The sequence below is a fragment of the Moschus berezovskii genome, chromosome 14, assembly GCF_049115385.1.
Source record: "Moschus berezovskii isolate FMDL1 chromosome 14, NW_MosBer_1.0, whole genome shotgun sequence".
NCBI lineage: Eukaryota > Metazoa > Chordata > Mammalia > Artiodactyla > Moschidae > Moschus > Moschus berezovskii.
Window position 1 is genome coordinate 51,164,627 of NC_142473.1, and position 10,420 is coordinate 51,175,046.

Consider the following 10,420-nt stretch of genomic DNA (forward strand, 5'->3'; position numbering starts at 1 on the left):
TTTCAAGGTACTTCTTATGCCTTTAGAGGGTGAGGGGACAGGAAGCCTAGGGAAAAAAGCTGGGACTTTCCTCCTCCAGATCCCCACAGGAAGAAGCAGCATGGGCCCAGGAAGTTTGGGGGAGCAGCAGTTGATGTTTATTGGGGACAAGCACCCCTATGTCAGATCTTGGGGGCCTCGCCCCCTGCATCTTTCGCCTCAGCTTCATTCGTCGCTGTCGAACTCCGAGGATAGACCCTGCAGCAGGGGCAGGGACATGGAGTGCCGGTCGGGGTCCCCGGGGCCCCCACCCTGGGCTCCTGGTGGGGGGCTGCGGGGGCTGAAGAGCCAGTTCTCTGCCAGGGTTGGGGATAGTCACAGCTTGACTCGTGCCCTGGTCTTTCTGCCTCCCTGGTCCCTCCCTCTGGTCTTCTGTGCTGTACCCACCCCCTCACCAGGACCATGCTTCCATCTCACCCTCCCCTGGCTCCCTTACTCCATCCCCTTGACCAGGGTCCCATGTGGAGTTACGTGTGGCCCACACATTCCTGGGCTATACACCCCATGCACTTTCCCTCCACCATATCCCAGCCCTCTCATCTTCATTTCCTCTAGCAGTACCTGAGAGCATCTGGGGCCCCCTTCGGAAGGGGTTTCGGCCCTTGTAGGAGAATCTGGTTGGTCTGCCCTCTGGCCCTTCTTGGGGAGGTGGCGTAGGTGGGGCTGGGACAGGTGGGGGCACATCAGCAGCTTCGGGGATATCATCAGAGACTGATGTAGGGGCCAGAGGTGGCATAATGCTGAGGTTGGGTCTGGCCCAGCTGGCCCCTTGGGGCAGTGGGTCTTTGATCAGGGGCTTCTGTGGTCCCAGCACTCCCTTGGGTTGCAGTGAAAACTTGAGGCAGGAGAAGGCAATAGGCAGTGACCGTTGTAACCGGAGCAGCTGGGGCTCACGGGCTGTCGGTAGCAGCCCCAGCTGTAGCCAGGAACAGGAGAAGACCTGGTAGATGATGTAGATGCTGTGGGTGCTTCGGAGCCAGGGAAGAGACTGCTGTAGGCTCACCTGCCCTGGTGGCAGCAGCAGGAAGGCCATCTTCTTGCGTAGACCCCCCATGTGTAAGCGGATCCGGCAGGGCTGTCCATCCAGCAGTCGCATTTCTTCATAGGTTATCTCTGCTCGGCTGTTTGGTGAGTATTCTCGAGTGCAGTGGGCGAAGGCACCCTCAGAGCCTGCCTGTTCCAGGAGGTTTGGTAGCAGCCCCACTGGTTGTAGTGCCCGCCGGCCCTGCCGACCTGGCAGAGCCAGGCGGCTGTGGGCTGGGCGGGACTGTTTCACTAGAACACCCAGTAAGTCATAGCACGCTGCATCAGACAGAAAAGGTACTGCCACTACATTGGGCCCAAAGCGCTCCTCGATAACCTGTGGGCAGTCAGTATATAGGTCAGGGACTGAGTTAGGGGCTAGGTTAGGAGTTAGTTGACCTGGTAGCCTGCTCTAGATGGACCCTCCCACTGTCACTGTTCTTTACACTCCACAGTGTGCTCAAAGTGTGGTGCTTCTTGCTTGTCTCCCAGTTCATCCCTATAGCAAAACCTGAATGTCTGCTGTGTGCCAGACTGCTAGATACAAGAGACTTTGTCCTTGTCCTAAAACATCTGAGAGAGCAAACTGCAGAGCAGATGATTTAACAGCCTTTGTCTTTGATTGAAGAGGATCAAAGATAGGTGGTGATACTTTAGCTTTGAGGGAATTAGTAAGCTAAGAGAATGGTCAGTCCAGGCAGAGGGAACAGCCAGTGAAAAAACTTGAACTTACAAACTAAGAGGGGCATAGTCAGGAACATATAATTTCATATTAAGTGTAGACAGGGAGGCCTGGCATGCTGTGATTAATGGGGTCGCAAAGAGTCGGACATGACTGAGCGACTGAACTGAACTGAAGTGTAGAGTATGGAGAGGGACAAGGATACAGGAGCTTAATTATTCAAGGCCTTACGTGTGTACTAACTGATGGGAATTTTATCCTGAGGACAGTGGGAAGCCACTTGAAGGGCTCTGGTTAGGAGGGGCACGAATCAGGTAGGCATTTTAGAAAGTTAATTTTGTCTAAGAAGGCATAAAATAGAGGAAAGTCAGTTAAGAGCATTGTAAAATTCCAGGCAAGACATGGCAAGGCCCTGAAGTAAAACCCTGGGGGAAGATACTTAGGTTATAGAATTAGGAGGACTTGGTCACTTAAGGGGTGAGGGAAAAGTCATCCTCAACAATTATTCTTAGGTGATTGGTTAGATGAGTGCTGTTATTAACCAAGAGTAGATACACAAATAGGTTTGGGAGTCCATGCTTATTATACTTTGTCTTTAACCCCTTAGCATACACCTTCTGCCTGAACTGAAGGATAGTTCTTGTGTGGATTTGAGGCCTTATGTTTGTAATACTAGTTCCAATAGGCTTTTACGGGATCACAGTTCCTCTTGGTTTGGTCCTTCTTGTCTTGGCCTTTTTGTGCTTGGTTTTTGCCATGGAAATTTATTAGACCTTTATTCTTACCCTGAGGGCCCCAATGTTATCCTAAAGTAGGAATAATAAAGTGCTCAGCTTTGTGCTAGGGTGAGTGTGTTCTTGGCAGAGTCACCATTTGAGACCACTGCCTGCTTCCACTGCACTTCTGGGTGGAAGTTCTGAGGACTTAGAGGCCTGCAAATTTAGCCTCTTGCAGGGGCAGCCCATGAAAGTGATGGTGGAAGATTATCTTCCTGGAGGTACCTTGGTGGTTTGAATTCTGAATAGGGAGCTCTTGAGCTACATCCTGTTTAGTGAGATGTTCTACAAGTGCCCACTAACTCAGCATTTCTGGAGAGAGGAAACCAGGTGTTTCCAAATGTGTCCTACTCCTTGAATTTGTCATGTATCACCAGTGATTTATCCTGTATGTCTCTACCCTGACTTTCCTGACAATTTTCCATTTAAATAGGACAGGGAGTTTTCCTGATTCTCAGAGGTGGTGTAGCTTTCTGATAGTTAAAGAGCTCATTTACTTCATCCCGATTGATCAGGACCATCCTTTCCCATTGCTGAGACTAGTTGCTCTCATTCTTGGGAGGACCTTGGCTCTTCTCTTTCTGCCTGGAAAGCTGACCTCTGTGGTGAGCAAGTACTCCATTTCAAATGGGAGTTACGTGCCATTAAGGCTGCTTTGAGTTTATTGGGCACTTCAAGATGATTGTTTTAAACTTGGTGGGTTGCCTTCTGCAAATGCTTCAAATTCACTTTAATTCAGATAACATGACCAGAATTGATCCCTAAGTTCTCTAATCTCAGAAATTAGTGGCCATCTAAATTTGGTGTGGTTTTTTGGACACTGGCAACTCAGATAGAGCTTAAATCTGCCTGCTTCTGAAAATCTGTATATTTTGGTTCAAAACCCAAGTTTCTCATTCTATGGAAGTTAAACTGGAGGGAATATCTGTGAAGAGGTCAAAGGTAAAGTTCAGGTTCCTTAGAAAATGTAAAAGCCCTTTCACCATTAGTCCCTGTACCTCTTCTTCCTCATTTTCATCACTACTTCTTTGACCTCTGTTCCAGAGGACTATTTGCAGTTCACTAATACACGTTTTTCTTTTCCCTTTCTTGGCTTTTGTACCTGTTCTGCCTTTAGTTAGTACACTGTTTACTCACTGCTGGCCCCCTCTCCCCGTTGAGGTGTTTCTTACGCACTCTTTATGTGCCAGGTATTCCTCTTCCCTCCATGTGAATAACTTCTACTTGTAGAGCTAGAATGTTTCTCACTCCAGGAAGCCTTCCTGACAGTCTCCCCAGCATAGCACTTCTTCCCGCTCTCCTCACTCTCCATCCGTTGTCGTTCAAGGGAGTTTCTTACTGTTTTGCAGTTGTAATCAAATTGGACACTCAGTGCAGTACTTGGAGCGCTCAGTGCCATGCCTCACACAGGACAGCACTGAGTAAATGTTAGTTATTACTGTCTTCACCCTTCCAACCTCTTCCTACTTACAAGCTGCTGAGACCTCTGTAGGTTACACTGTGTTGTTTCCTCTTTTGCCCTCTTTTCCTACCTTATCTTTGATGAGAGTCCAGGTGGCATCAGCTTCATCCAGTGTCAGCAGGTGGGGGGTACCAACCAACATGATGGGGTGTGGGAGGGGTTAGGCAGGCAGTGGCTGCTGCAGGAACCCCAAGCTGCCCAGGGAGGTGAGGCCCCAGGTGCCAGACTCTGACCTACTGCAGCATGAGGTCACAGAGGTCCTGCTGGGTGTTGGGGCCTTAGGTGGGGAGAGGGTAATCACTTTCATAACCTCACTGTACCCACAACCTGAGTGCATACTTTTTAGTCAACCTGTTCATTCTCCTGCTTTAGTGGGGGAGGAAGATTCAGGTATCCATTAGGATGTGTTTATGTGTGTGTGTGGTTCTTGGTCTGAATTCTTTAAGGAAACAGGATCAAGCCTTTCCTCCTTAAAGCAATTTGCAATGCTCTGTTGTCAGACTTCTTTGTGAGGTTGGATTGGGGTCTTGAAAGACATGGGAGAAGCACAAAGATCAGGACTTAAACTGAGAACAAAGCAGTGGCTCTGAACCTTGGCTGTACTTTGGAAGTAACTGAAAGCTTTAGAAATTACTAGTACCTGGATCCTATGCCCAAGGATTTTGATTTAATTGGTCAGGAATATGCCTGGGCATCAGGAATTCTAAAAGCTCCCAGGCAATTCTAATGTGCAGCCTAGGTTGAAACCCATTATTAATGAGTGGGTTACAATTGCAATAAAAACCAGATGTGTGTAGGAGGGTGCCAAGCTGAGCAGTGACAGTGTGCAGGGTAAGAATCGAATTGGGGTAGTGTTGCCTTAGTAACTGGAGAGAATTTTCAGGAAGCCAGAATTTCCCAGGTAAATTTAAGAAAAATATTCTTGATCCTCTGTTCCCTTTCCTAGGCTGCTTTGTATCTGGTGGATGTTCTTTATGGCCCTAATCTTTGGTTTTCACTTGTGTCTCTGCCCAAAAATCTCAACCTGGTGAGTGGTTTTTTCCCCTGGAGAAGAACCACTCTAGAGAGTCTTTCTAGTAGCTACTTTCCCACTCCACTCCTGTGTGCCTGTGAAGACCCCTAGCATGTGGGGTGCATCCTCCCCTATCCCTCCCCAGCATGTAGGGTTACCCCACAAAGTTGGCCATTGTCTGAGATGGCTGAGGTAATATGAGTATGGGGCACTGGGAAGGGTCCTACCATGGTGGGAGAGAGTGTTGCCAGGAAAAGTTTCCTAGAGGAGCAGTGACTGGCCACAGGAGAGGGTTGGTCTAGCTTCCTAGACAGAGCTAGGATATCAGGTCTTTGAGCAAAGGTTAGACTGAGCATGCGCCATGGTCCAGGAGAAGAATTAATATTCAAATATTTGTTAAAATTGTGTTAGAGACTATTCCAAACCCTTCAGATGAATTATCTTAGTGAACCTTTTAGTAATCCTTGAAATAGATAGTGTCATTTCCATTTTATGGATGAATTAGCAGGATCAGAGAGGTTAAATAAATTTACTGCAAGGCATACAGTGAGTTATTGGAGGATCTGGGATTCAAATCCACGCCTGCCTGACTCCAGCTTTAACCTTTAACCAGTAGTTCTTTTTGGTGAAGGGAGAGATTAACATGTTCCTTCTGCTCACCTGAGTGTGTTGGGAGAGCTGTGTGCAGGTGGAAGTACAATGAGGTGTGATGAAAAGGAAATGGGTAGGATGAGAGAAGAGGTGCAGTAGACCAAACCAGAAATCCCAAGTTTCTTGTTACATGAAACCAAGTCTCTTCCTTCTGATGTCCCTTTGGCACATCTTTAATTATGGTTGATGAGGAGAGGTCACCTCGTAAAGTATAGTTGGCACCTCTTTTCTCTCAGGAAGGAATTCTGAGTGAGGTGGACAAGGTAGAGAGCAGACAAGCACACGATGCTTGGGGGAAGGCTGGCCCTCAGTGCAGGGAGACAGGATGCTTGGGGGAAGGCTGGCCCTCAGTGCAGGGAGACGGGATGCTTGGGGGAAGGCTGGCCCTCAGTGCAGGGAGACAGGATGCTTAGGGGAAGGCTGGCCCTCAGTGCAGGGAGACAGGTGCATAGGGATGGAGACAGTGAGAGCTGCTGGGGGACAGAGGAGGGAGTACACATCTGTCTCCTGCGGGGGATCCAGATTGAGAAGCAGGTGGATGAAGCAGGTGCAGGGATGATGTGCTGTTGGTGAAATCAGATGAGGCTCTCTTTTCAGATTTTTGTTCATAGCAGGGGCTCAGAGGGGAAATTGGGTACAGTTAACTCCTTGGCCGGAATCCTACACTTCTGTCTTCTCTCTCCTGCTGTCTGATTACCATGATTCTCCAGACTCCCTAATCCCTTATTGCCCTACCCTAAGTAAATCTGTCTTTCCTTTTGGCACATAGAATCTGAGACTGAAAATTGTTGAAGGAAAAGAGATGACAGCTGAGTTCTGGGTGGAATTGATGAGCCCAAGGACTGGTCTGTTTGGGCCATAACCTGTTCATGGGTTTTTCCACCACTGTAGCACCTTCTGTGGTCTCCCTTGGGAAAGGGGCACAGCTCATCAGCGTATTTAAGGAGTGACCAGAGTGGAGAGCATGAGGGGAACAAACAGGTGGGGGCTGTTATCCAGAGAACAGTGCTGCTTTCTGCAAGAACTTCTAGGGTAGTATAGAATAGTATTGGTAGCAAAGACTTTAGAGTGACAGAGTCCTAACAGGTCTCTTCACTTCTCTTGGGCTACAGGGATAATCCTACAGGTCCCTAATCCCTTATTTGAAATCTTTTGGGATGGGTATGTTTTGGAATTCAGGATGATTCAGATTTTAGAAAGGGAATATAGTGCCTTTATGATACGTAAAGGAATACCCCAGTGAGATTCAGGGCAGTGCCCTACTGTAATCAAATCTATCAAGTGTTTCTATAGCTAAATAATATGAATATTCACACTAAGTGAGATAAATAAATATTATAAATATTATCGTGACGGGTCAGGCCAGATTTTGGGTCAAAGTTATGAACAAACTATTGTGTCTTCAGAGATTTTTTTATTTTGGAATTATAGATAAGGGATTATGGGCTTATAATTGTTCTCAGGTTGTGGAGGAGTAAGCGTGCCAGAAAAGCCTTCTTAACACACCACATGGTAGGTATGTATGCAATCTCAATCCAAAACAAAATACAAATGTCCAAGGGGGTGGACTCTTTGACTTACAGTGGACAGTGTACGGCTTTGGACTCAGCTGCCTTGGGAGTTGTGCACAACCCCAGAGTGAAGGTGCCTTAGAACAGAGGCTTCCTGTGGTTGGTGGGGGACAGGATTCATTGCTTTTGAACATTGGCTGCATATGATTTCCCTTTTCATGTACCAGAGGGGGAAGGTGTGTGGGTGTGCGCGCATACGTGCGTGTGTGCGTGTGTGTGTGTGCGTGTGTGTGTGTGTGACACAGGACTGTCACACATTTCTTTATATTTCTTTATAATAATGTTGTAATAAATATCTTACTGCATACATGTTTGTTCCCATCTCTAATTATTTTGTCAATATAGATTTTTTGAGGAGGTTTCACTAAGAGAAAGATGTGTACATCTTAAAAGATCGATGACCCACTAGGGTTAGAATTTTATCAAAGTTATCTGCAAAATCATTGCCTGGATGGTTTTTTACCTCAGAACTTCATGAAGAAGGTTAGCCTTGAGAATGACCGAGTCCACACTTGGGCTGAGAAAAACTGGATTTGCTCCTTGTCCACTTGGCTTCAGTGTGACAACACTCTGAAAATCACACAGCTTCTGGGCTATCTGTGTAGTTACTTGTTGATGAAGACCTGGAGATGGCATCACTTGCTTTTCTTCAGATCCACGGCCTCCCGTGTGGCATCCCATGGTGCTCAGTCCAGCTGTCTGTGCTGAGTGGTCCGAAAGCTCCCGGTTCAGGTCTTTGTGATTAATTAACTCCAGTACCCACTGTTTTGATCATTTTCCCAGAGAGGTTAGGTCTGGCTGTGCAGCCTGCAGCTTTCTCTGACCGCGTAACTGTGTCCCTACCTTTTATGTGAGAATATACTCATTCTAGACTTAACGCTGGGCTTCCTTGGTGGCTCAGCAGTAAAGAATCCTCCTGCAGTGCAGAAGATGGGTAGGGAAGATCCCCTGGAGGAGGAAATGGTAACCCACTCCAGTATTCTTGCCTGGGAAAGCCCATGGACAGAAGAACCTGATGGGCTAGAGTGCCTGGGGTCGCAGAGTTGGACACAACTGAACACATGACTGACCACGCACCCAGACTTAATGCTGGCTTGAAAGATCTTTCTGTGCAAGGTCCTTGCAGTGTGGAGTTTTTTTTTAGCAGCAAGTGAATCCCATGTTAGGCAACACCATGACACTTCCTGTTTAATATCTGTTCTCTGGCAGCCACAGCAATGTGAAATATTTCTATTTCATCATATTGCACCAACATCGTGTGCTTCTCATGATGCTGGCCAGGACAAATGCGGGTGCTGATGAGAACTTTATTTGAGAATTCTATATTCTTGTTTGAGGATGCACAAAAGTACATGTTGGTAAGAGAAGATGATGATCTCTGGCAAGCAGGTGAAGTGGTTACAATGATTTTCTGGGCTATCAAAATTTCTTTCAGTTGAACCCCTGAACCCTGAAGCTATAGACCCAGGGAGAGAAGTTCTAGTCATCGATATCTGAGACTTTGGCAGGGCAGTGAGGGTAGGGGGAACAGTGGTTTACATATAGAGACCAAGAAGGTTCTCTGAACTTAGAATGTCTTTAGGATCAGGGTCTTGGAAAAATTTTGGAATCCAGGGCACCTTATCCCAATTATCAGAAAGTAGGGAATAAGCTTGCTTAACTCCTTCCCGAAGGATAGACTGAAAACAGAATCAGGCTCCAGGCATAGAGGGAGGGCTATAATCCCAGACAGGTGCCCAAGCACTTGCTTCCAGAGCCTGTGTCACTTTTTCCAGACCCCTGGGTCCAGGATCTGTAGAGAAGCTTTAGTGTGGGAATGTGGGCAGACTTAGGTTAAAATGATGGAGCAAAGTTGGGGGAGAAGGAGGAGGGTGGTTTTAAGTTAAATTGTGTGTATTGTGATCCCATGATTATTCCCTGGCACCTTTTCTTATCTCCTCTGCATGTCAACATGGTTGCCCATCTCCTGTCTCCTCTCAAGCAGGATGCATGGCTAGACCAGTCTATAGATGCCACTGGTACACAGAGACTTCACAGCAAGTATCTGTTGAGTGGTTGTCACAGTCATACGCAGATCATGGGACAAAGATGACACCATGCCTCCAGACCCCAGACTCCTCTGAATGTCCCCCATCTCCCACCCGCAGGCTCCCTTGTTTTCACTGGCTTTTCTTGAATGTGAAGATTTCTAGGAGCTGGTCCCTAATCTGCTTGGTGCGGGCCCCATAGATGAGAGGGTTAAGGGCAGGTGGCAGCAGCAAATAGATATTAGAGAGAAGGATGTGCACAGGCTTGGGGACGGTGTGACGACCAAAGCGGTGTGTGAGGTAGGAGAAGAGGCCAGGCACATAGAAGGCTAGGATGACACAGATGTGGGAACTGCATGTACCAAAGGCCTTGGCACGGGCTTCCCGGGTAGGCAGCTGCAGCACAGTGTGGGCAATGAGCCCATAGGAGCCTGTGATGCCTAGAATATCTATACCCGACACAGCCAACGAAAGCACCAGCCCATACAAGTTGTTGGCTCGTGTGTTACCCACCACCAGCTCCACCACCGCCATGTGTGCACAGTAGGCATGGTCTATGGTCCGGGCTTGGAAGTGCTCAAATCGTGCAACCAGCAGAGGGAAAGGCACAACGATAGCCACAGCTTTTAGTGCCAGTGCCAGGGCTGCATACCCCACACGGGCTTTGGTGACTAGGATGGGGTAGTGCAATGGACGCCCTACTGCAACAGCACGGTCACAGGCCATGGCCAACAGTACACCGGATTCCACGGCCGTCAGTGCGTGAACAAAGAACATCTGGACCAGGCAGGCAGCGTATGGCACAGTCCGGGGCCCGAGCCACAGCACAGCCAGCAGCCCTGGAGCTATAGATGTGGCTAAGCTCAGATCTGTGGCTGCCAGGGTGGCCAGGAGCAGAAACATGGGCTGATGCAGTGTGGAGTCTGTCTGCACCACTGCCAGCAGTGCTCCATTGCCCAGCAGGGAAAGCAGATACATGGGCCCAAAGACCAGTGTCAACCAGGCCTGTGCACCCCCTAGTCCTGGGATGCCAGTCAGTATGAAGAAAGTTGGGCGTGAGAAAGTAGAGTTGGGCTGTGGAGCTTCTGTCATCCTGTGGGGTCAGAGCTTTTGGGCTCATGGAAGCATGACTCATGATGGGCGAAGGAGAAAGGGAGAGATTTTGGGGGTGTCACAG

At 48.1% G+C, this 10,420-nt stretch overlaps 2 protein-coding genes across 3 annotated transcripts; both read right to left on the reverse strand.

Annotated features, from left to right (window-relative positions):
- Window positions 1-46: 46 nt before the first annotated feature.
- C14H11orf42 (chromosome 14 C11orf42 homolog) lies at window positions 47-4,124 on the reverse strand. 2 transcript variants are annotated; one of them, XM_088843126.1, is made up of 3 exons: window positions 4,053-4,124; window positions 601-1,399; window positions 47-237 (listed from the first exon to the last, which is right to left on the reverse strand). In XM_088843126.1, the coding sequence occupies exons 1-3, from the start codon at window positions 4,122-4,124 to the stop codon at window positions 47-49; spliced, it is 1,062 nt and encodes a 353-aa protein (XP_088699252.1). The 2 variants fall into 2 exon arrangements, with proteins under 2 accessions (XP_088699252.1, XP_055279485.2); XM_055423510.2 differs by having other exon boundaries at window positions 205-335.
- A 5,251-nt stretch (window positions 4,125-9,375) lies between these two features.
- Window positions 9,376-10,420, reverse strand: OR52W1 (olfactory receptor family 52 subfamily W member 1). The gene has a single exon (XM_055422547.2). The coding sequence runs from the start codon at window positions 10,333-10,335 to the stop codon at window positions 9,376-9,378; it is 960 nt and encodes a 319-aa protein (XP_055278522.2). The 5' UTR covers window positions 10,336-10,420.